The sequence below is a fragment of the Lissotriton vulgaris genome, chromosome 4_1, assembly GCF_964263255.1.
Source record: "Lissotriton vulgaris chromosome 4_1, aLisVul1.2, whole genome shotgun sequence".
Taxonomy (NCBI): Eukaryota; Metazoa; Chordata; class Amphibia; order Caudata; family Salamandridae; genus Lissotriton; species Lissotriton vulgaris.
Window position 1 is genome coordinate 2,077,912,154 of NC_141691.1, and position 26,732 is coordinate 2,077,938,885.

Here is a 26,732-nt window from a genome sequence, read left to right on the forward strand (position 1 = left end):
TGGCTTCCATTCTAGACTGACCCTTCATGCACAGCATTCACTGTGCTTATTTATCCTCTGTATGTGGCTTCTATTCTAGACTGGTCCTTCATGCACAGCATTCACTGTGCTTATTTAGCCTCTGTATATGGCTTCCATTCTAGACTGGCCCTTCATGCACAGCATTCACTGTGCTTATTTAGCCTCTGTATATGGCTTCCATTCTAGACTGACCCTTCATGCACAGCATTCACTGTGCTTATTTACCCTCTGTATGTGGCTTCCATTCTAGTCTGGTCCTTCATGCACAGCATTCACTGTGCTTATTTAGCCTCTGTATATGGCTTCCATTCTAGACTGACCCTTCATGCACAGCATTCACTGTGTTTATTTAGCCTCTGTATATGGCTTCCATTCTAGACTGACCCTTCATGCACAGCATTCACTGTGTTTATTTAGCCTCTGTATATGGCTTCCATTCTAGACTGGCCCTTCATGCACAGCATTCACTGTAGTTTTTTATCCTTTGTATGGGGCCTAGAGTTTGAACTGGCCCTTCATACACAACATTCACTGTGGTGCTTTACCACTCTATGTGGCTTCCATTTTAGACTGGTGCTTCATGCTCAGCTTTTACTGTGGGTATTTAGCCTCTGTATGAAGCCTCCATTCTAGACTGGCCCTTCATGCACAGCAGTCACTGTGGTTATTTACCCTCTGTATGGGGCCCTCTATTCTAAACTGGCCCGTCATGCACAGCATTCACTGTGGGTATTTACCCTCTGTATGTGGCTTCCATTCTAGACTGTCCATTTTTGCACAGTTTTCACTGTCGTTATTTACCCTCTGTATGCCTCTTCCATTCTAGACTGTACTTCATGCACAGCATTCACTGTGGTTATTTACCCACAGTACGGGGCTTCCATTCTAGACTGGCCCTTCATTAACAGCTTTCACTGTCGTTATTTACCCTCTGTATGTGGCTTCCATTCTAGACTGGTACTTCATGCACAGCATTCACTGTGGGTATTTACCCTCTGTATGTGGCTTCCATTCTAGACTGGTACTTCATGCACAGCATTCACTGTGGGGATTTACCCTCTGTATGTGGCTTCCATTCTAGACTGGTACTTCATGCACAGCATTCACTGTGGGTATTTACCCTCTGTATGTGGCGTCCATTCTAGACTGGTACTTCATGCACAGCATTCACTGTGGGGATTTACCCTCTGTATGTGGCTTCCATACCAGACTGGTACTTCATGCACAGCATTCACTGTGGGTATTTACCCTCTGTATGTGGCTTCCATTCTAGACTGGTACTTCATGCACAGCATTCACTGTGGGGATTTACCCTCTGTATGTGGCTTCCATACCAGACTGGTACTTCATGCACAACATTCACTGTGGATATTTCCCCTCCATCAATGGTTTATCACTCCTAGGCAATCTTCAATATATAATGGTGTATAAAAAACCAAACCTTTAGTCAGACAACATTTTTATACATTTTCTAAATGCAATGACAACCAATAATAAAAAATGAAGAGTAAAAAAATCAGAATGAATTGTTTTTATTCTTATAAAAAGTTAATTAAAAAATCCTCACATAAGGATTAAAGACAAACCATACATTAACTAATTATATACATCAGAAAAACATTGCAGCAATAAACAATACAATACTGTGAATCATAAAATCAAAATGTGGCAGAAATGTTGGTTGTCTTTAATCCTTATGTGAGGATTTTTTAATTAACTTTTTATAAGAATACTAGCAGCCCGTCCCGACCTTGTCCGGGAGCAATCAGGCTTCCCCGACCCCTGCCCGCCCCGACATTGTCCAGAAGCCCGGGCCCCGGCCCGGCCCGTCCACCGCCTGCCCCGACGCCCGCTTGCCCTGACATTGTCCCTGGGTCCCCTTACCTCAGCCGCCACTCCTCCCCTGCCCTCCTCCGTTTACCGCTCCGCCGCTCCTCGCTCCTCACCGCCGCTGGTCACCGCTCCTCCCGCCTGTCCGCTGCTCGTCACCTCACCGCCGCTGGTCACTGCTCCTCCCACCTGTCCGCTGCTCCTCACGTCACCGCTCCCCCCGCACCATGTCCGCCGCTCCTCGTCCCGCTCCTCCCCGTGCGGCCGGCGCTACTTCGGAGGGACTACTTTTTTTTAAGTACATTTTTTAAATAACGGTTTTTTTTTTAGTTTATATAGCCTATAACCATCTGCACACCCTGACGATTACAATGGTGTATCAGGTGTGTGGATTGGCGCTGTGGTTCCCGAGTTTACCCGCCTCAAAGCCTCAAAGTTCTTCCTTTATTATAGTAGTATACAAAAACAATTCATTCTGACTTTTTTACTCTTCATTTTTTATTATTGGTTGTCATTGCAATGTTGTCTGACTAAAGGTTTGGTTTTTTATACACCATTATATATTGAAGATTGCCTAGGAGTGATAAAACATTGATGAAACTTTCCCTGTCCTAGGAATCAACCTATGAGTGGTTCAGGGGGTCCTTGCTACTTCCACAATATTTCCCCTCCATGCTGCTTCTATTCTATACTGGCCCATCATGCACAGCATTCACTGTGGTTATTTACCCTCCATGCGGCTTCTCTTCCAGACTGGCCCTTCATGCACAGCATTCACTGTGGTTATTTACAGTTTGTATGGGGCCTCGATTCTAAACCGGTCCTTCATGCACAGCATTCACTGTGGTTATTTATTTTCTGTATTGGGCCTCGATTCTAAACTGGCCCTTCAAGCACAGCATTCACTGTGGGTATTTACCCTCTGTATGCTTCTTCCATTCTAGACTGGCCCTTCATGCACAGCATTCACTGGGGTTATTTACCCTCTATATGTGGCTTCCATTCTAGACTGGGCCTTCATGCACAGCATTCACTGTGGTTAGTTATCCTCTGTATGTGGCTTCCTTTGTGGACCCTGGCCCTTCATGCACAGCATTCACTGTGGGTATTTACCCTCTGTATGGGGCCTTGATTTTAGACCAGCCCTTCATGCACAACATTCACTGTTTTTTACCCTCTGTATGCGGCTACCATTTTAAACTGTACTTCATGCACAGCATTCACTGTGGTTAATTACCCTCCATGCTGCTTCTATTCTAGACTGTCCCTTCAGGCACAGCATTCACTGTGGGTATTTACCCTCTGTATGCTTCTTGCATACTAGACTGACCCTTAATGCACAGCATTCATTCACTGTGGGTATTTACCCTCTGTATGTGGCTTCCATTCTAGACTGGTCCTTCATGCACAGCATTCACTGTGGGTTTATCCTCTGTATGTAGCCTAGATTCTAAACTGGCCCTTCATGCACAGCTTTCACTGTGGTAACTTACAGTTTGTATGGGTTCTCGATTCTACACCTGGCCCTTCATGCACAGCAACCACTGTGGATATTTACCCCTCTGTATGCTTCTTCCATTCTAGACTGACCCTTCAAGCACAGCATTCACTGTGGGTATTTACCCTCTGTATGCTTCTTCCATTCTAGACTGGCCCTTCATGAAAACAAGTTACTTACCTGTAACTTTGGTTCTCCAGTATTGGTAACTTTTACAGATTCCCATTGCTTGTATTATTCCCCGTCGTTGAGATGTGAGTCCCCGGTATATAAGAAATAACCTTAGAAATAGGTACAAAAAAGAATAAGGCCTCATCTAGTTTTGTAGCATAAACCACCTCTTTTTGTAAAAGAGACCAAACAAAATGTACAGCCAATCAGAACAGCCTAACCACATAGAACCTTCCTGAGAGAGCCTCAGATGTTCTACCGCACATTGTGCAAGGGAGTCTCCACTGTTTTCTTCAATATTTTCCTTATTTTGAACCTAATCTTTCACTTCCACTCTTCACTACGTGTTCAAAATGTCAGACAAGCAGACTGTCCTTCATCCACAGCATTCACTGTGGTTATTTACCCTCTGTATGGGGCCTCGATTCTAGACCAGTCCTTCATGCACAACATTCACTGTTTTTACCCCTTGTATGCGGTTACCATTCTAAACTGTTCTTCATGGGGCGTGGCCAAGATGGCAACTGGCTACCAATTGAATCTTGCATTCATTTCAAAACTCTTACCATGGCATTCAAAATTCTCAACTCTGATTGTCCTGAACTCCTACGCCCGCTTCTGGTACCCTACACTCCCCAGCGCACCCTGCGCTCACTGGGACAACACCTCGTAATGGTCCCCCGAATTAAGCTCTGTAGAACGGGTGGACGTTCCTTCAAAGTCTTAGGGGCAAAACTATGGAACTCCCTACCTCTACACATCCGTGCCCAAACCAATCTGACTGCCTTCCGAAAGGAACTCAAAACCCATCTCTTCTCTGTCATCTAATCTTCTGTTGGTTCCCACCCTCTCCTCAGGTACTGGTTAGGTCAGCGCCGGGACGCTCCGTTGCTGGGGCAGCTGTTGCGCTTTAACAAATAAATAACATAACATAACGTGAGAAGACACTCGGTTCTCGAGCACCCCCGACGGCCTCTGATAGCACCGGCCTGGGGGCCGAAAAAGCAACGGTCGGCACTCCAGAGGAGAGTCGAGTGTCCTCAGGGCACCTGACCTCCGTGTGGAGACCGGAAAGTCCACGACGGGAGCTTATATCGGCGGCTGACAGTCCGGGGCCTTTGAGGCCTGCGAGGGGGAAGAGCGGAGATCGCGGCCGGCCGGTGCGCACTGTCCCGCGGGACCGGGAGCCCTGCTGAGCTTGCCGCGGGAGCAGCTGCTGCCAGTCTGAAGTTTGGCAGCCGAGCTTTGTGACAGTCTCCCGCTGCGACAATGGAGGTGCGGCGGGAGATAGAGGAGCCGCCATCTTGGAATGGGAAACGAAAATCCCGGAGCCCCCGGTGAGCAGAAAGACGATGTGGCAAACCCATAGACAGCCGGGGAGGCTGTTGCAGCGGCCCAGGCCCACGTCAGCGGGAGAGGAGCTTGCCTGCTGGGTCCGGACAGGGGAGAGTGCAGACGGCAATATCGGAGGAGGGGGCAGGAACCGCCATTTGGCAGCAGCGCGGAAGGCCTCCTAGCGATCTAGCCAGAGAGGCCCTGATACTGGAGCAGCAGGAGTGAACAGAACAAACAGAAGTGCCGGTGGCCGAGGTGAGGAGGCGAGCGGACATACAGCGAGGCCTTCGCTGTGGGCCCCTGGCGGAGCGGGGCTGAAGGGAGGTCCCTGGGACCCGGAGGCGCCTTGTGATTCAGCTAGCAAAGAAGGCCCAGAACAATTGCTGGACCCCACTGCCGGTGCGCACACAAACTCGGCGGGACCCCTGCGTTTATGGGAGCAAAGGCAGACTGAGCCAGGGGGTGGCGCGCAGTGCCAGGAGAGCTCCGGAGGTAGCCGAAACGGCCTGCAGCGTCCCAGGGGTAGATAGGCAGAAGCAGTGAGGCACCACACGGGCAGTTGAAGGCGAAGGAAGGGAACCCCTGGCTAACACGCAGCAGACATTGGTGCAGGAGCAACACCCAGTGCCGCGGCCTTACTCTGGACAGGGCGCGTTGAGGTGTTTGAGTCCCGGGCTATTTATCGGAACTGGGCGACGAACAGTCAGGAGCGGTGAAGAGCAGCCGCCGCCGAGCCCCGGGGGCTCTTGGAGGCACACAGTGAGGAGTGGTGGAGGGGTGGAGGGTCTCCCGGCCCGGAGGTCGGAATCTTCGTCGCCGCTGACGTGCGGTGGCCTGCGAGAGAAGCGGAGATAGAGCAGCGGCGCCCCCATCTTACGTCACGGCCGCAGCTCGGACGAACGAGGCCAGTGGAGGTGATCTGACGCGAGAGCCGGTGAGGGGCATTGCAGGCCTCCAGGTCGACGCAGCCGGGAATCTGGTGAAAGAAGGGCGGCGGCCAACTGCGCGGAGACTGGACGCGGTTGAGGTGGTAGTCCGAGCCCCAACTGATGGCCTGATATAGACAGGTTTGGCGAGTGGTCTTGGGGGAAGGCAGGACAGATCTTGTACAGCCCAAGAGGAGGTCCGGGTGGCCGGCGAGATACAGCACATTGATTTTCTGCCACGACCCAACACGCAGACATTCACGGAGTGGCCCTATCCGGTGACTGGTCTAAGCCTCAAGAAGAGGGATCCCAATAAGGGGCCCATATAACATGTCCGGTGCGTGGGTATGCAAGGACAAAACAGTTAAACACCTGTTTGCGCAGGCCCAGGCGACTCGGTCGCCCAAAGACATGGCTGTGGTTGCCACACGTCCAGCTACGGGCTCTGCGGACGGCTCAGAGCCCATGACGAAAGCCTTCATAGAATCGCTCTTCACAGCACTAAGAGATTACATTCACACCTTCAAGAAATAATTCACTGAAGAGCTTAAGGAGGTTCGCAGAGATGTTGATGGGATAGGGGAACGAGTAGTGACACTGGAGACGAAGGCTGATGGACGTGACACCGACATCGAGGCCCTCCAGCAAGAGATACTGAGGCTCCACGACCAGCAGGTGGAACTACAATCGCACATGGAGGACTTAGAGAACAGATCACGGCGCCATAACATATGGATATGATGTGTAAAGACTTATTTGGCTTCACTAGGAAACTTTTTAACCACATCTTGGGCCGTCCACTAGAGTCAGAGCTTCAACTCGATAGAGCGCATAGAGTGGGGGCCCCCGCGAGGAACGCGTTGTACCCCGTCAGACATCCTGGTATGTGTGCAGGACTACCGCACAAAGGAGGACATTCTACAGAAAGCTCGGCAGTTACACCCCATAACCTTCAAGAACCACGCACCGGTCTTTCCCCAGGATCTGTCAGCACTTACTTTACAGAAGAGACGGTCCTTTAAACCTGTCACAACATATCTCCAACAGCACCAAATTCCCTACAGCTGGGGCCATCCCTTTCGCATAGTGTTTAAACTCGATAACAAGCTGTTTCAGATCCGCTCATTGAGAGAAGCCTGCCGCCTGCTAGGAATAGATCTACCGGAGGAGGAAGATAGCTCGCTGGTCCGCACTGGGGGGACTGCGGCCCCGGGCTCCCAGTGGCGCCAGCAGGGCAGGAGACGCCGTATCAGGAAGCCCCCAGCAACCGACATCAGAGATGGGCAGCGTGCCGCGGATGAGGCAGTCGCCTCAGACCTGTCCTCACCCCATCCCAGCTGACATTAGTGGCTTCATCATCTGCATTCGCAGGCTGTTCATTTCTTGTGCCGGTCCGTCGGCGGGAGGGAGGAGTATTCTGAACTGACTGTAACACCCCAAGAGAATACATCTCTGATCTCCCCGTATGGTGATGGACTTTAGACCTTTGAATTTTTGGGGTTTTTGGGGAGAGAGGGAATGGTGGGAAGGGGAGTGTTTGGGGGAGTTGGGGAACGGGCGAGAGAAGGATGTCCAGTGCTCCATATTAGCTTTCCACTTCCAGAGTTTACACCCTTGCAGGTCTGTGAGGTCCCGCCTCGTCATACCAACACCTGCACATATGACACGCCTCACCAGGCCTCGGATACTAGCTTGATCAAATCCGCTATGCCCCCCACCACCCTTAAGATTCTGACCCTTTATGTGAGGGGCCTGAATAATCCTGTTAAACGACGAGCAATTTTATCCTATCTAGAAAATGCGCATGCGGACATATGTTTATTACAGGAGACTCACTTGTTGGCTCGGGATTGCCATCGGCTGCGCTCGCATAAATTCCCAGCACAGTTCTCTTCTAGCCCCAAGTCAGCGGGAATAGCAATTCTAGTGGCACGACAATTCAAAGGGTAGGTCCTACATAAAAGCGCAGAACTTAGAGGGAGGCTGCTTGCATATCGCTTCGCCTTGAGGGGCTTCACGTTTACTGTTGGGTCCCTTTACGGCCCTAATGAGGGCCAAGAACAGTTCCTACACTCGGCCCTTACGGAGGCTACAGCCACGCCAGACAGACACATTATACTGGGGGGCGACTTAAACCTGGTCTTTGATAATATCCTGGATAGGTCTGGCCAACGAACTCACCAGACAGGGGCGCTATCAACCAGCAGCATAGACCACTAAAGGAATTAGATCTTCACGATCTTTGGTCGTCACCCACACGATAAAGACTACTCCAATGCACACAAAACATACGCCAGACTAGACTACCTTTTAGCCTCTAGCCCGGTATGCACACTATCTACCACAACAGAGATAGGGGTTATCTCACTCTCAGACCATGCACCAGTCACCACAACGCTCACCCTGCCACCTGCATCGTACCCCCCTAGAGTATGGCGCCTTAGAGACACGTTATTGCATAGAGGGGATGTGGTGAAACATATTCAAGATGCCATCCAAGATTACCTGTCTCACAATGCTAACTCTGACACAACCCTTGCGACGCAGTGGGCTGCTTTAAAGGCGGTTCTCTGCGGGGAATTTATAACCCTCTCATCCGCCGAAAACAGACACAGACAACCTAAACGCGACGAACTCACGCAGCGCGTCCATGAACTGGAGCAACTGCACCAACGAACTGGGGCCCCAAGAATTTGGAAGCAACTTAAGGCCACGCAACACCAATTATCGGCCTTAGACATGAATCGCGTGGAATTCGCGGCACTAGGGCTGCGGCATGCCTATTATACCGGAGGCGACAGATGTGGCTGCCTGTTGGCTAACAGGTTACGGGTAATACGCCAACAGCAGAAAGTCAAAGAGATTGCCCGACCCAACAGTACCTGTGTCTCAGAGGACGCCGGGATTGCGGATGCCTTCCGCAATTTTTATGCCACCTTCTATACGGGCAGCCCGCTGAACGGCCGAGAGGCTCTTGTTTTCCTAGATTTGGTGGTACTCCCTTCCCTATCTCCGCCCCAAACAGAATATCGAGAGAGAGAGAGAGAGAGAGAGAGAGAGAGAGAGACATCTGCATTGAAGAGGTAGTTGCCTCCATCGCTAGGCTCAAACTAGGGAAAGCACCGGGACAGGATGGCTTTCCAGCCATTTTTTATAAGAAATTTTGCACTACACTCGCCCCGATTCTCACCCGCCTTTTTAACACATTTGCCAAACACTGGGCGATACCACCTGACGTTCTCCGAGCTTCAATAACGGTCATTCCCAAACCTGGGAAAGACAGAACCAAATGTGGAGCCTACCGGCCGATATCGTTATTAAACGTGGATCTCAAACTGTATACAGGGATCCTAGCAGCCCGACTTGCCCCCCCATTTACCTGGCCTCATAGACCCGGAAAAGGCGGGCTTTATACCTGAACGCCAGACGGTAGATAATACCAAACGCATTGTCCACCTGATAGAAAAAGCTTCCAGAGTGCAGGGAGAGAGAATGATGCTAGCAGTAGACGCCGAAAAGGCATTCAACCGTTTTCATTGGCCCTATTTAGAACTGCTCATGGCAAAGGTGGGGATTGGAGAGAAATTTCGCAACCTCATTTTTAACTGTTACAAGCCCCCCACTGCAGTAGTCCGGATGAATGGCTATAGCTCGTCTAGTTTTGATTAGTGAGAGGGGCACGAGGCAAGGATGCCCACTATCGCCCCTCTTATTCGCCCTGAACATGGAGCCACTTGCCCAGAGAATTCGCCGAAATCAGGCAGCTACAGGGATAAAGTTTGGCGGCTTCAACATACCATCAGTCTCCATGCAGACGATATACTGATCTCTTTAGAAAATCCACGTACTGCCCTGCCAGCCTGTATAGTGGAGTTGGACGCCTTCGCTAAAGTGGCCGGGTTCAAAATGAACACAGACAAGTCAATCGCCTTAGACTTATCGCAGTCCCCCTCTACAAGAGTTTATTTACAGAGCCTCTTCACCATTCAGTGAGCATCCCTGATGTACCCTCTTATCCTACTAAACCGTCACCTACTGATGACACCATAGTCTTCAATCAACTCAGACAGGGCAGCACTATTCCACAATGTAGACATGACTAATGACCCTATTGAGGAAGACTTCTTATTTGACACCTTGCCTACTTCAGAAAAGTGTCAGAACACTTCCCATGTTAAAGGGAGTTCTAAAACATGCACCTGACATATTTAAGGATACAGCCAGGGCACGGGTAATCAATCCCAGAATAGAAAAGAAGTATAGGGCAACTCCTACAGACCCTACTTACATCAAGGGCAGTTACCACTGGACTCACTGGTAGTGGCTAATGCACGTAAAAGGGCCAACTCGCAAACAGGGGAAGCACCTCCCCCTGATAAAGAGTCAAAAATACTAGAGGCATCAGGCAAAAGGGTAGCAGCACAAGCCTCCAACTCATGGAGAATTGCTAACACACAAGCCCTACTGGCTCGTTACGACAGGGCGCACTATGATCAGCTCGAAAGCCTAATGCAACACCTACCTGAGCCTTTTAAAGCACAAGCTGATGACCTCATACAGGAGGGAAAATTCATAACAAACGCCTCCATCAAATGTGCGCTTGACGCAGCAGACCACGCAGCTAGGTCAATTAACACTAGCGTCTTACTACGCAGACATGCATGGCTGCGTATTTCCTGTTTTAACCACATCGATGCTTGAGAGTTCCCCCTGCTGTGCTGGACAGCAATGAAAACGGGTGTGGTCATGACGAGCTCAGCTCGTCATGAGCACAGGAGCACTGTACTGCATGACGAGCTGAGCTCGTCATGAGCATCGAAGGGGTTAAGAATGAGGTGCAGTCCACCATTCTTAACCAACCTGTCAATCAGGATTTTCTATTTGGCCCTGCTGTTGACACCATTTTGGATAAAATGAAAAAAGACACAGAAACCGCAAAATCAATGGGGGCATTGCAATTTCAGCAACATAGAGGGCTCCTTTCGACGCTCCTCATACAGAGCAACTACACGTGGAAATACCTCGCAAAGATCTGGCTCATACAAAAGTAACACACAAGGTTCCTTCAACAAAAACACAAACAGAGGAGGTTATAGGGGCAACAATAATAAGGGAAGAGGAAGTGGAGGCAATAACACCAGAGCCTCCACTGCCACAAAACAGTGACTTCATTACGCTACCTCCAGACCACCGAACACCGGTCGGAGGCAGACTCCAACAGTTCCTACCTGTCTGGCACGCAATTACCAAGGACAGGTGGTGAGGGAAATTATCCAGTTTGGTTATTGCCTAGGACTGACTTCTACACCACCCAACATACCGCCCAGACATCGTCCTAAGTTCACGGAACACATCACCCTGCTACAACAAGAGGTGAAATGCATGCTGGAAAAGGGGGCCATAGAGCAAGTCCCTTTCCACCAGCAAGGGACAGGAGTATACTCCCTATACTTCCTTATTCCCAAGAAGGACGGTTCCCTCAGACCAATATTGGACCTCAGACCCCTAAATCAATATATACTGTCGGAGCACTTCCAAATGATCACACTACAACAAGTGCTCCCGTTGCTTCTACAAGGAGATTCCTAGCAACACTGGACCTCAAAGATGCGTATTTTCACATACCCATCCATCCAGCCCACAGAAAATACCTCAGGTTCACAATAGGTCAACACTACCAATTCAAGGTTTTGCCCTTCGGGGTTACCTCAGCTCCAAGAGTGTTTACAAAATGCTTAGCAACAGTGGCAGCACATCTGAGAAGGCAACACATCCATGTGTACCCTTATCTGGACGATTGGCGAATAGAAGCAAAATCGTACCAACAGTGTGCAGCACACACTTCTAAACACTTCAGTTGCTACACAGCCAAGGGTTTTCAATCAACTACACAAAATCGCATCTGCAGCCATCCCACGCACAGCAATACCTGGGAGCCACTATAAACGCCTCAGTGGCAAAGGCATATCCAAACTCAAGCAAGGATAACCAGCATGCAGATACTCATTCGCAAATTCCTGCCACAACACTCTCTGCCAGCTCGAGTCTTTATGCAGCTCATAGGCATGATGGCCTCCTGCATATTCATTGTCCCCCATGCCAGACTACAAATGCACCCATTACAAGAATGCCTAGCACGGCAGTGGTACCAGGCTCAAGGACAACTAAAAGACCTAGTGTTGGTAGACAGTCGTGCTCACAACTCTCAGCAGTGGTGGAACCCACAAAACCTTTCCAAGGGGCGACTGTTCCAAGAGCCGGTTCCACAACTAGTACTAACAGCGAACGCATCACTGACAGGCTGGGGAGCCCATCTCCTTCTATACACAGTACAAGGGCTCTGGACAACCAAACAGAAAAAGCTGCATATCAACCAACTAGAATTGCTAGCGATATTCCTAGCACTGAAAGCATTTCAGAAATACTTGTACAGCAAGACGGTGTTGATCCGGACGGACAACATGACCGCAATGTACCATATCCAGAAACAGGGAGGAACGCACTCTCCACAGCTGTCCCATCTGGCACAAGCATATGGAAGTGGGCGATTCCAAAAAACATTTTTCTCCTAGCAGAACACCTTCCAGGGAAGGACAATCAAATTGCCGACCTGCTCAGCAGGCACAGCCAACAACTACACGAATGGGAGATTCATCCCAAAGTTCTCCAGCCATTCTTCAAAGAGTGGGGTCACCCAGAAATAGACCTGTTTGCCACAAAAGAACACTCCAAATGCCAGTACTTTGCCGCCAGATTCTCACATCCGTTGTCACAGGGCAATGCGATATGGATGAACTGGTCAGGCAGATTTGCGTACGCTTTTCCCCCAGCACCGCTGATCCCGCTGGTGGCACGCAAACTGCGGCAACACTCACTCACGCTAATCCTAGTTGCTCCCACATGGGCGAGACAACCGTGGTACACAAAAGGCAAAACGCACTTTAACCATCCCCCCAAGAGCACACTCTACAAGGAAAATGGGGGCATCCATGGCTTTCCTAGGAAATATTCCTCTTGAAGACATCTGTAAGGCAGCCACATGGACCACCATACACACTTTCACAAAACACTACTGTGTAGACGTGCAAGCAAAACAGCAAGCTGCTGTAGGCCAGGCTGTCCTCAAAACTCTTTTTCAAACTGCTGCAGCTGGCACAGGTAGCCAACGCTAGAGGAGATACTGCTATACAGTCTATGCACAGATATGAATTCAGCAGCCCACATGCCTCGAACGGAATATGCTACTTACCAGTATGCATCTGTTCTTGGCATGTAGGGCTGCTGACATTCATATCGCCCGCCCTCCTCCCCGGTGCCTGTCGCAGCTGCAGCATTATCTCTTGCTTGGACATCTCTTACTTTACTATCTCCATCTCTGCCACAATGGCGAAAAACAATCTAAGGATGGAGAAGATGCCCATGCGCACTGTAGTCCAGGGGAGTCACCTATCTCGTGATACTTCGAAGACTCTTCCAAGACAACAAAGTGCAATCATCCGGACCCAACACCGGGCGGCGATCTATGCACAGATATGAATGTCAGCAGCCCTACATGCCAAGAACAGATGCATACTGGTAAGTAGCATATTCCTTCTGCGGAAGGCCCATAGGCCTGCAAACCTCTACACCTCATACATCACACGGGTTCCCTTAGAAGTGTGGGACGCCACCAGTGTTGCCCATGACCTTACATCTTTCCCATCCTCGCTTACGCCGCTAGCAGATAACCCAGACTTCACCCCGGGCACAGGGAGAAGGACCTTCACACATTGGCGACTGGCGGGTTGCCGCTTCTTATATCACATCTATAGTCCAGAGGGGGTGATCCCCTTCCCACTTTTTAAACAAGAACATGGCCTCCCCGAGATGGAGCGGATGCGATGTCTCCAAGTCAGACACTGGGCACTCCAACCACAGGGGAGGACGAGCGTAGACAGACGTCTCCTACCGTATGAACGATGGCTCATATCCCAAACCTCAGACGTTAAACTCATATCTGACCTTTATAAGATGCTACAGACGCCACAGGCACATATTTACAACCCAGGCAGGGAACGATGGGAAAGAGAACTGGGCAGGGTCCTTAGTCATAAACAATGGGAGAACATTTCCTATAGAGCACGCCACTCCGCATACCACACTGGGCTCACGGAGACACTCACGAAAATAACCACATACTGGTACTACACCCCAGAATGGTTGTACGAGATCGATCATAGTAAAGAAAGACTCTGCGGGCGAGGCTGTGGTCAAGTTGGCAACCTGGTACACCTGTTGTGGGACTGTGACCATCTCCAATCTTACTGGACATAGGTACTCGACGACGTGGACAAACATTTTCAAACAGCGTTCCACGCTTCCCAGCGTACGTCTTATTAGGGCTTCCTAACCCACTGACACACCTTACGCTCCCGCAGAGGACGTCAAATTGCCATTGCACTGGGTTCCGCGGTGCAAAATATCCTCACACACTGGCGCACCATCACTACCCCCTCAATTACGGGCTGGCTGCACAGGATGTGGCATGTACTGGGTATGGAAAAATTATCACTCACGGGAAGTTCTTATTTTGATGTTTCACCTGATTTCTGCATATTAATGACTGTCTTTCACCAGGCTGGCATTTGCATGCTACATCGGACCTACCCCTGGGCCCTGTTTGCTTTTATGTCCCTTCTTAACAACACTTGACTAATTGTACATGTGGTGAACGTTCCATTTACTATGCATTGACTTTAATAAAAAATAATTAAACCATAAACTGTACTTCATGCACAGCATTCCACTGTGGATATTTCCCCTCCATGTTGCTTCTATTCTAGACTGGCCCTTCATGCACAACATTTACTGTGGTTATTTATCCTCCATGCTGCTTCTGTTCTAGGCTCTCCCTTCATGCACAGCATTCACTGTGGTTATTTACCCTCCATGCTGCTTCTATTCTAGACTGGCCCTTCATGCCCTGCATTCACTGTGGTTATTTACCCTCCATGCTGCTTCTATTCTAGACTGGCCCTTCATGCCCTGCATTCACTGTGGTTATTTACCCTCCATGCTGCTTCTATTCTAGACTGGTCCTTCATGTACAGCATTCACTGTGGTTATTTACCCTCCATGCTGCTTCTATTCTAGACTGGCCCTTCATGCACAGCATTCACTGTGGTTATTTACCCTCCATGCTGCTTCTATTCTAGACTGGCCCTTCATGCCCTGCATTCACTGTGGTTATTTACCCTCCATGCTGCTTCTATTCTAGACTGGCCCTTCATGCCCTGCATTCACTGTGGTTATTTACCCTCCATGCTGCTTCTATTCTAGACTGGCCCTTCATGCCCTGCATTCACTGTGGTTATTTACCCTCCATGCTGCTTCTATTCTAGACTGGCCCTTCATGCACAGCATTCACTGTGGTTATTTACCCTCCATGCTGCTTCTATTCTAGACTGGCCCTTCATGCACAGCATTCACTGTGGTTATTTACCCTCCATGCTGCTTCTATTCTAGACTGGCCCTTCATGCACAGCATTCACTGTGGTTATTTACCCTCCATGCTGGTTCTACTGTAGACCGGACCTTCATGAGGAGCATTCACTGTGGTTATTTACCCTCCATGCTGGTTCTACTGTAGACCGGACCTTCATGCACACCATTCACTGTGGTTATTTACCCTCTGTATAGGGCCTCGATTCTAAAATGGCCCTTCATGCAGATTTCAATGTGGTTATTTACCCTCCCATGCTGCTTCTATTCCAGACTGGCCCTTCATGCACAGCATTCACTTTGGTTATTTACGCTCTGAATGCGGCTTAGATTCTAGGCTGGCCCTTCCTCCACAGCATTCACTGTGGCGGTTTACCGTCTGTAGGAAAGTAGGATCTGCTTTCATGGTTCCACCCACTTTTTGCAATTGTTATTCCTTTTTATGACTAGTGTGACTGGGATCCTGAGAATCAGGACCTTAGTCACTGTGCTTTCTCCCTTAATTTGACAGTAGTAAGTACTTTGGTACCTTCTCAATTGGCTACTGGTGTACCCTTTTAATTCCCTAGTATATGGTACCGAGGCACCCAGGGCATAGGTACACCAGGGGTCTCTCCTGTGCTTCAGCATGTATTATGCCACCAAGCGGAGTCCACTTAAATTGTGACTACCGGCCTCCCATTGCAGCCTGTGAGAGTTGGTGCTTGCCACTCTCACACAGCAGATATGTTTCCTTATATCTGAGGTCACTACTCTTAAAACTTATAAGTCTCCACGATGGCAGGCTCTTCAGTCCTGAGAGCAGAGTGCTTGGTTTGAAGTGTGAGGGTGCCCCTGCATGAGCAACACACCCCATACAAACCCCAGAGTCGATTCTCCAGGTTTGTAAGTGTGGGCTGCCATTTAATACATATAGTGGACATCAAGTCATTTACGAGATGCCTAACTATACATTGGTGGTGCAAAAGGGGGTGGTGATGGACGGAGCATCTGAATCAATCAAACACTCACACCCAGTCAAAAGATCTGGGTTTCATCCATCACCGTTCTTTAGCCCACTCTGCCACCCCAGTTCAGACATGGCTATATGCAAATCAGTCTGACCCTGTGCCTCATGGGAACAGTCCAGCCCGAACTGCCAAGCCATGCCTTCCCTGGACCCGAAACAAGCTTCCGAGGACCGGTTTCTGGCATTCCAGCCGTCTTCAGCCCGGCTTGCTTGAATCCAGTGGCAAAGTGAGCAAGGGACTCACGTCTGAGCCTACCCTGCCACACTTATGGCGGCCAAAAGCGGTACAAAAGGGGGTGGTGATGGACGTTTGGCAGTTCGGGCTGGACTCTTCCCATGAGGCACAGGGTCAGACTGATTTGCATATAGCCATGTCTGAAAAGGGGTGGCAGAGTGGGCTAAGTGTTTGATTGATTCAGATGCTCCGTCCATCACCACCCCCTTTTGTACCGCTTTTGGCCGCCATAAGTGTGGCAGGGTATGCTCAGACGTGAGTCCCTTTCTCACTTTGCCACTGGATTCAAGCAAGCCGGGCTGAAGACGGCTGGAATGCCAGAAACCGGTCCTCGGAAGCTTGTTTCCAGTCCAGGGAAGACATGGCTTGGCAGTTCGGGCTGGACTGTTCCCATGAGGCACAGGGTCAGACTGATTTGCATATAGCCATGTCTGAACTGGGGTGGCAGAGTGGGCTAAAGAACGGTGATGGATTAAACGAGATCTTTTGACTGAGTGTGAGTGTTTGATTCAGATGCTCAGTCCATCGCCACCCCCTTTTGTACCGCTTTTGGCCGCCATAAGTGTGGCAGGGTATGCTCAGACGTGAGTCCCTTGCTCACTTTGCCTCTGGATTCAAGCAAGCCGGGCTGAAGACGGCTGGAATGCCAGAAGCCGGTCCTCGGAAGCCTGTTCCCGGTCCAGGGAAGACATGGCTTGGCAGTTCGGGCTGGACTGTTCCCATGAGGCACAGGGTCAGACTGATTTGCATATAGCCATGTCTGAACTGGGGTGGCAGAGTGGGCTAAAGAACGGTGATGGATTAAACCCAGATCTTTTGACTGGGTGTGAGTGTTTGATTGATTCAGATGCTCCGTCCATCACCACCCCCTTTTGTACCGCTAACTATACATTGGTTGCACGGAAACCAGTCATGTTAGGTATCAAACATGATGGAATCCTACCCAACACCGATTCCGGTGTTGGATATAGGATCCCATGTACTGGGGGCTCCCCCTAGGGAGCCCCACTGTATTCCCAGTACCAGCCTTTCAGGGTCTAACAGCAAGTCAGTGCTGCTGCCGACCCCAGGCACGTTTCTGCCCTCCTGCTGCTTAGTTGAGCTCGAGCTGGCGAAGGCAGAGTAGGTTTCCTACCACAGGGAGGTGTGACCACACAAAGGGGCAGATTTACAAGCCCCATGGGCCAGTTTTGTGTCACTTTCCCCATGTTAAGTGACGCAAAAGTGGCGCAAGGGGCTTGTAAATCTGCCCCTTAGTGTATTAGGCTGGGGGCGCTTGCCAGCACCACCAGACTGCTTTAAAGGGCACATTTGGTGTCCTGCTTGCATACTCCAGTTTGAGCCAGTCCAAGGAGCCTTTGGCTCCAGCTCAAAACTGGACAAAGAACTTGGGAGTTTCCTCCCCTCTGTCCAGCTCCTCCACTGGGAGGGACCCTTAAATCGTTCCAACCCTTGCCCTAGGGTACTTAAGGGCTTATCTGTGGGTGGCACTTCAGATTCCTTGTGGGACCAGATTCAAACCCAAAACCATTTCAAATTCGATCATCTGGGCACCTGGACTTTGCCTTGAATTGAGACCCTGCAAGCAAGACTCCTGCTGATCCTGGTCTCGCTGTTATGAAAGTCTTCTTCGTTGTCTGTGCTTGTGCTTCTTCTAGGTTCCTTTCCAGGCCTGAGGCATCAAGGGCACCCAAAGTAATCTCCCTTGGAGTGAAGGAGTTACTCCCTTGCATCTGCAGGCACTGCAACAAAGCTGACTGGTCTGCTGTTCCTGACGTCCCACTGACTTCGAAAGGGTCAGGAACACAGGTGGTGTTTCTGCAACTCCCTCGAGTTTGAGGCCAGTATATCTTGTTGGAACTGCTCGAACAGAATTCCTGAGCACTGCATCAACTTATATTTAATCAAAAGGAGACCAGCTCATCAACTACTAAGTTAAAGGACTCAAATATGTTTTGTCAGGGGGTAGGAACACCTTGTAGGTGTGTTCATGAAGCCCTCACCCACCAACCTAGTTGGTGGCATGCTTCATCATCGGGCCCACCCAGTAACACCTAGCGTGTCCCGGGTGTGCTTCGACGACTGATTACAGCGGAGCAGGTATATTGCTGAGTGTGCAGTGTGAGGTGTAAGGTATAGTGATGTTAAAACGGCTTGGCGGGGGTCCCAGTACCTGAGGGTAAATTAAAAACTGGGCCTCCGTCAGTGGTTAAAAATAAGGCTTTTTGGATGTAGGAGGCGAGTTACGACCTCTCACATCCAGTGGTGGGTCGACATGTTTCAGACAGTTGCCTTAGGACTATGCTGGCTTTCTTCAGGACCAAGATAAAAAGGTGTAGGTGTGAATTAAAGGTAATGGGTGTGTAATCCAGAGACTATGTGTATACACGCCCTAAAGTGTTTATGCATGTGTGAGAGGGGGATTCCCTTCTCAAAAACACGCTAGTTTTAGCTGTATATGACTTCAAGGTAGAGAAGTGGCAAGGGGATGACCAGCTTTTCTGGGCATAGCCTGCCTGGGACCTGTTATGCCTCGGTCGGTATTGCGAAGGAGGCATAACAGGTCCCAGGCAGGCTCTGCCCAGAAAAGCTGGTCATCTCCTTGCCACTTCTCTACCTTGAAGTCATATACAGCTAAAACTAGCGTGTTTTTGAGAAGGGAATCCCCCTCTCACACATAGATAAACACTTTAGGGCGTGTATACACATAGTCTGGATTACACACCCATTACCTTTAATTCACACCTACACCTTTTTATCTTGTTCCTGAAGAAAGCCAGCATAGTCATAAGGCACTGGCTGAAACATGTAGACCCACCACTGGATGTGAGAGGTCGTAACTCGCCTCCTACATCCAAAAAGCCTTATTTTTAACCGCTGACGGAGGCCCAGTTATTAAAGTTTAATTTAGCCTCGGCTACTGGGACCCCCGCCAAGCCGCTTTAACATCACTATACCTTACACCTCACACTCAGCAATATACCTGCTCCGTTGTAATCAGGCGTCAAAGCACACCCCGGAAACGCTAGGTGTTACTGGGTGGGCCCGATGATGACGCATGCCACCAACTAGGTTGGTGGGTGAGGGCTTCATGAACACACCTACAAGGTGTTCCTACCCCCTGACAAAACATATTGGAGTCCTTTAACTTAGTAGTTGACGAGCTAGTCTCCTTTTGATTAAATATATATGAACCACGGGGATACGGACTAGCTATCTGGTCCTCTCTCTCTCTTGATACGCATACACTGCATCAACTTGCCATTGCCAAGGCTTGTTGACTCTGTACTCTAGAGATCTTTGGACTACAAGAAGCTCTAACCTCCAGCAACTCTTCCTGCCAAGATCTTCGCCCTCACCACAATCTCCGCATCGTGGGCCTGAATCTTTGGTAAGCTGCTCGAGGTCCTCTTGTGACTCCGGTCTTTGTGTCCTCTTGAGGGTCTTCTTTGGCTTCAGTGGGTTCCCCTGCTTGCTCAGGACCTGCTCTGACTCTCCTGCAATTGGTGAGTCCCTTGGACCTTGCTGGTCCCAACGTTCTCCTTTTTCGTTTACCATGCCTGTTGCCGCTGCCAAGGCTTGTTGGTGCTCCTGCCGGACACCAACCCCCTGGTTCTTGACTTCTGATGTAGGACGGCTCATGAACGGCTCCTGGTCTTCCACAGCTTTGCCTGGTCCTCACAGCTGCAATCACTCCTGCATCTTCTGTCATTGATGATCATTGTAATTCTATTTCTTCTGGTCATCTCCCAGTGGCATAGACTTTGTCCCCTGTGCTTGCAGGTTCTTCTGATCTAGAATCCACCCTTAGATTCCACCAGACTCTTTCCCCTTCTTCGCCAGCTGCATCTTTTCTGAAGTCCTCCATTGTGGCCTATGGCGGTCACCAACGTCACTTCGTACCTATACACCTGGCGGCTTCCCTGGTGTAGGTTTTCTGGTTCCTGGGGTATACATGGGTGGGGTGACTCTCCAAGTTTCTGACTTCCACTGGGTTTCTTCAGGGTCGACAGGGAAGGGTCCTTCTTTAAAACTGCAACTTTCCTATAGACTAGTGTTGAGCATGCAGCTTTGTTTCCACTCGCCACACAGCCTCAGCAGGGGTACCTGGGTACTTACCTTGGGTGATTTCCTGTGTCCCCAGCTCTTCTGAGTCTCCTGGTGCAAGTCCAAACTTCAGTCACAGTTCTCATTCCTCTTCTGTAGTGTATGGTTTGGTCTCCCCCTGGAGACCACTGTGTATTGTGCTTACTTGCCTTTTGCAATTGAAGTGAGTTATGTGTTAGTGAAAGTTGTGTAATAAATGCACATTTTTCTAACTTTGACTGCCTGGTTCCTTTCGTTTAACTTACACTCTGTAATTAGATCTGGTAAAACAAGCTGCTTAACACTCCTGGAGTAAGCCTGAAGGCTGCTCTTCACAGCTACCACTTAGAGAGCTTTCTATGGTTGTTTAAGTCCACTAAAATCACCATAATGGTTGTCTGACTTAGTGCAGGGTGCATCACTTAAATAAGTGTGCACCACATACTAAGCCAGCCTCCTAAACCGCCTGTATGCAGCTTCTGTTCTGTAGACTGGTCCTTCATGCACAGAATTTACAGTGGTTATTTACCCCTTTGAATGTGGCTTCTATTCTAGACGGGCACTTCATGCACAGCGTTCACTGTGGTTATGTACCCGCCATAGTGCTTCTTTTCTAGACTGGCCCTCCATGCACAGCAGTCACTGTGGTTGTTTACCCTCCATGCTGCTTCTATTCTAGACTGGCCCTCCCTGCAATGTGGTTATTTACCCTCCGTATGGCTACCATTCTACAATGGCCCTTCATGCACAGCATTTCCTGTGGTTATTTACCCTCTGTATGGGGCCTTGATTCTAAATTGGCCCTTCATGCACATAATAATTACAGTGGTTTTCACCCTCCATGCTGCTTCCATTTTAAACTGGACCTTCATGCACAGCATTAACTGTGGTTATTTACCCTCAATGCTGCTTCTATTCTAGACTGCACACCATTCACCGTGGCTATTCACCTTCTGTATAGGGCCTCCATTCTACACTGACCCTTCATGCACAGCATTCACTGTGGTTATTTACCCCTCTGGATGAAGCTTCTATTTTAAACTAGCCCTTCATGCACAGCATTCACTGTGGTAATTTACCCTCCATGCTGCTTCTATTCTAGACTGACGCTTGATGCACTGCGTTCACTGTGGTATTTATCCTCAATGATAATTCTATTCTAGACTAGCCCTTCATGCACTGTGGTAATTTACCCTCCATGCTTCCATTCTTGACTGGTTCTTCATGTACAGCATTCACTGTGGTTATTTATCCTCTGTATGTGGCTTCTATTCTAGACTGGTCCTTCATGTACAGCATTCACTGTGGTTGTTTACCCTCCATGCTGCTTCTATTCTAGACTGGCCCTCCCTGCACTGTGGTTATTTACCCTCCGTATGGCTTCCATTCTACAATGCCCCTTAATGCATAGCATTCCCTGTGGTTATTTACCCTCTGTATGGGGTCTAGATTCTAAACTGGCAATTCATGCACAGAATAATTACTGTGGTTTTTACCCTCCATGCTGCTTCTATGCTTGAGTGGCCCTTCATGCACAGAATTTCCTGTGATTATTTACCCCCTGTATGGAGCCTCCATTCTAAACTGGACCTTCATGCACAGCAGTCACTGGGGTTATTTACCCTCCATGCTGCTTCTATTCTAGAATGTCCCTTCATGCACATCATTCACTGGGGTTATTTACCCTCTGTATGTGGCTTCTATTCTAGACTGGGCCTTCATGCACAGCATTCACTGTCGTTATTTACCCTCTGTATGTGGCTTCTATTCTAGACTGGTCCTTCATGCACAGCATTCACTGTGGGTATTTACCCTCTGTGTGTGGCTTCTATTCTAGACTGGTCCTTCATGCACAGCATTCACTGTGGGTATTTACACTCTGTATGAAGCCTTTATTCTAGTCTGGTCCTTCATGCACAGCATTCACTGTGGGTATTTACACTCTGTATGTAGCCTTTATTCTAGTCTGGGCCTTCATGCACAGCATTCACTGTGGGTATTTACACTCTGTATGTAGCCTTTATTCTAGTCTGGTCCTTCATGCACAGCATTCACTGTGGGTATTTACACTCTGTATGTAGCCTTTATTCTAGTCTGGGCCTTCATGCACAGCATTCACTGTGGTTTTTTATCCTCTGTGTGTGGCTTCTATTCTAGACTGGTCCTTCATGCACAGCATTCACTGTGGGTATTTACACTCTGTATGTGGCTTCTATTCTAGTCTGGGCCTTCATGCACAGCATTCACTGTGGTTATTTATCCTCTGTATGTGGCTTCTATTCTAGTCTGGGCCTTCATGCACAGCATTCACTGTGGTTATTTATCCTCTGTATGTGGCTTCTATTCTAGACTGGTCCTTCATGCACAGCATTCACTGTGGGTATTTACACTCTGTATGTAGCCTTTATTCTAGTCTGGTCCTTCATGCACAGCATTCACTGTGGGTATTTACACTCTGTATGTAGCCTTTATTCTAGTCTGGTCCTTCATGCACAGCATTCACTGTGGGTATTTACACTCTGTATGTAGCCTTTATTCTAGTCTGGTCCTTCATGCACAGCATTCACTGTGGGTATTTACACTCTGTATGTAGCCTTTATTCTAGTCTGGGCCTTCATGCACAGCATTCACTGTGGTTATTTATCCTCTGTGTGTGGCTTCTATTCTAGACTGGTCCTTCATGCACAGCATTCACTGTGGGTATTTACACTCTGTATGTGGCTTCTATTCTAGTCTGGGCCTTCATGCACAGCATTCACTGTGGTTATTTATCCTCTGTATGTGGCTTCTATTCTAGTCTGGGCCTTCATGCACAGCATTCACTGTGGTTATTTATCCTCTGTATGTGGCTTCTATTCTAGACTGGGCCTTCATGCACAGCATTCACTGTGGGTATTTACACTCTGTATGTAGCCTTTATTCTAGTCTGGTCCTTCATGCACAGCATTCACTGTGGTTATTTATCCTCTGTATGTGGCTTCTATTCTAGACTGGTCCTTCATGCACAGCATTCACTGTGGGTATTTACACTCTGTATGTAGCCTTTATTCTAGTCTGGTCCTTCATGCACAGCATTCACTGTGGGTATTTACACTCTGTAGCCTTTATTCTAGTCTGGTCCTTCATGCACAGCATTCACTGTGGGTATTTACACTCTGTATGTAGCCTTTATTCTAGTCTGGTCCTTCATGCACAGCATTCACTGTGGGTATTTACACTCTGTATGTAGCCTTTATTCTAGTCTGGGCCTTCATGCACAGCATTCACTGTGGTTATTTATCCTCTGTGTGTGGCTTCTATTCTAGACTGGTCCTTCATGCACAGCATTCACTGTGGGTATTTACACTCTGTATGTGGCTTCTATTCTAGTCTGGGCCTTCATGCACAGCATTCACTGTGGTTATTTATCCTCTGTATGTGGCTTCTATTCTAGTCTGGGCCTTCATGCACAGCATTCACTGTGGTTATTTATCCTCTGTATGTGGCTTCTATTCTAGACTGGGCCTTCATGCACAGCATTCACTGTGGGTATTTACACTCTGTATGTAGCCTTTATTCTAGTCTGGTCCTTCATGCACAGCATTCACTGTGGGTATTTACACTCTGTAGCCTTTATTCTAGTCTGGTCCTTCATGCACAGCATTCACTGTGGGTATTTACACTCTGTATGTAGCCTTTATTCTAGTCTGGTCCTTCATGCACAGCATTCACTGTGGGTATTTACACTCTGTAGCCTTTATTCTAGTCTGGTCCTTCATGCACAGCATTCACTGTGGGTATTTACACTCTGTATGTAGCCTTTATTCTAGTCTGGTCCTTCATGCACAGCATTCACTGTGGTTATTTATCCTCTGTATGTGGCTTCTATTCTAGACTGGTCCTTCATGCACAGCATTCACTGTGGGTATTTACACTCTGTAGCCTTTATTCTAGTCTGGTCCTTCATGCACAGCATTCACTGTGGGTATTTACACTCTGTAGCCTTTATTCTAGTCTGGTCCTTCATGCACAGCATTCACTGTGGGTATTTACACTCTGTATGTAGCCTTTATTCTAGTCTGGTCCTTCATGCACAGCATTCACTGTGGGTATTTACACTCTGTATGTAGCCTTTATTCTAGTCTGGTCCTTCATGCACAGCATTCACTGTGGGTATTTACCCTCTGTATGTGGCTTCTATTCTAGTCTGGTCCTTCATGCACAGCATTCACTGTGGGTATTTACACTCTGTATGTAGCCTTTATTCTAGTCTGGTCCTTCATGCACAGCATTCACTGTGGGTATTTACCCTCTGTATGTGGCTTCTATTCTAGTCTGGTCCTTCATGCACAGCATTCACTGTGGGTATTTACACTCTGTATGTAGCCTTTATTCTAGTCTGGTCCTTCATGCACAGCATTCACTGTGGGTATTTACCCTCTGTATGTGGCTTCTATTCTAGACTGGTCCTTCATGCACAGCATTCACTGTGGGTATTTACACTCTGTATGTAGCCTTTATGCTAGTCTGGTCCTTCATGCACAGCATTCACTGTGACAGGCTGTTCTCTGCACATGTCTGTGGATAGGTCTCATTTGTCACTCTAAAGACACACTCACCTCTGCAGGGGGGCGCGTGGGAGGCGTGGGATGGGTCCTTTTTGCCGTCTTCAGTTTCCAATCATGCAAAGAAAAAAAAACACAAGAGGTCGAATTGAGAGATACTTCATCAAATCAGTAGTGACCCACTCTCATTGCATGTGAACCCTTAGTCCTCAACGCATGTTACCCACAGTCCCTTGCCGCTTGGAGCCTTATTCTCTTGCTGCTTCTGACCCTCATTCTTTCACTGCCTGCAACCCTCATTCCCTCCATGCTGTCAGTCATTCTCTCACTGCATGTCTAACTCACTCCCAGTGACTATACATCCCACTGTCGCATTACGTGTGCCCCACTCTCTCATTACAGAATCCGCGCACTCTCATTACATTTTCCACTCACTATATGTTACCAGGCTGTCCCCTGTTCTCTCATAGGCTGCGCCTCGCTGGCATGCACCACTTCCTTGGGTACCATTGTGCTCTCATGAGATGCTCCCCTCCCGCTTCATGTACCTCTTACACTCATCTGCTGCTCGCTCTCACCCTGCCCTCATTGTACGTGGTCCTCGGCATGGCTTCAACCGGTCTCACATTATGCACGCTTCACTCTCGCAATATGTACCCTAGTTTTTTCATGACACGCATACCTCAAATCTCCTGTGCCTCTTACACTCTCGTGCATCTCCTCTCGTTGCATGTGCTCTCATGGACACTCGTATGTTACCCAGACCGCTCCAGTCTCACGGCTGGAAGCCCCTCACTCTAAAGTCCCTCTTGCACTCATCTGCATGCGGCCCTCATTCTGACAGCTTTAACCCCCCACTCTCACCGTATGTACCCTTACCCCACATGATATGAACCCCTGATTCTCTAGTGACAGGCACCCCTCACTCTCATTTACCTCTCACACACAGCTCCCTCGCTGTAAGTTGCCCAGACTCTGCTCTCATGATATAAATACCACTCTCAAACACCACTCACTCATACCTCTTACATACCGCTTCATCTCTGTTCTCTCCTTGTCTGGTTCTCGTTCTCATTGTATGTGGCTCTCATTCTATCACATCTTGAGGCCCTGCTGTAAGTTGCCCAGACTCTGCTCTCATGGTATAAATCCCACTCTCAAACACCCCTCATACATATATCTCTTACATACCGCTTCATCTCTGTTCTCTCCTTGTCTAGTTCTCGTTCTCATTGTATGTGGCTCTCATTCTATCGCGTCTTGAGGCCCTCCTATTGAATGTACCCTGCTCTCATGATATAAACTCCTCATTCTCTCGTGACATGCACCCCTCACTCATATACCTCTTACTCACAGCTCCATCTGTTCTTCGATTGTATGTGGCCCTCATGCTCTCATGCCTTTAGACCCTCTCTCAGTATGCACCCTGCTCTCATGATATAAACTCCTCATTCTCTTGTGACATGAACCCCTCTCTCATATACCTCTTACACACAGGTTCCTCTCTGTTCTCTCATTGTCTGGTCCTTCTTATACAGGGCTCTCATTCTATCGCGTCTTGAGACCCTCTCTTACTGTATGCACCCTGCTCTCATGA

At 48.8% G+C, this 26,732-nt stretch overlaps 1 protein-coding gene across 1 annotated transcript in view; it reads right to left on the reverse strand.

Moving 5' to 3' along the window:
• Positions 1–26,732, reverse strand: part of LOC147725067 (speriolin-like protein) — a 69,908-nt gene that overhangs the window by 34,026 nt on the left and 9,150 nt on the right. Inside the window, exon 2 of the mRNA XM_086967101.1 lies at positions 25,190–25,237. Within this exon, the coding sequence (XP_086823227.1) occupies positions 25,190–25,237 (48 nt within the window). The remainder of the gene's footprint in view (positions 1–25,189; positions 25,238–26,732) is intronic.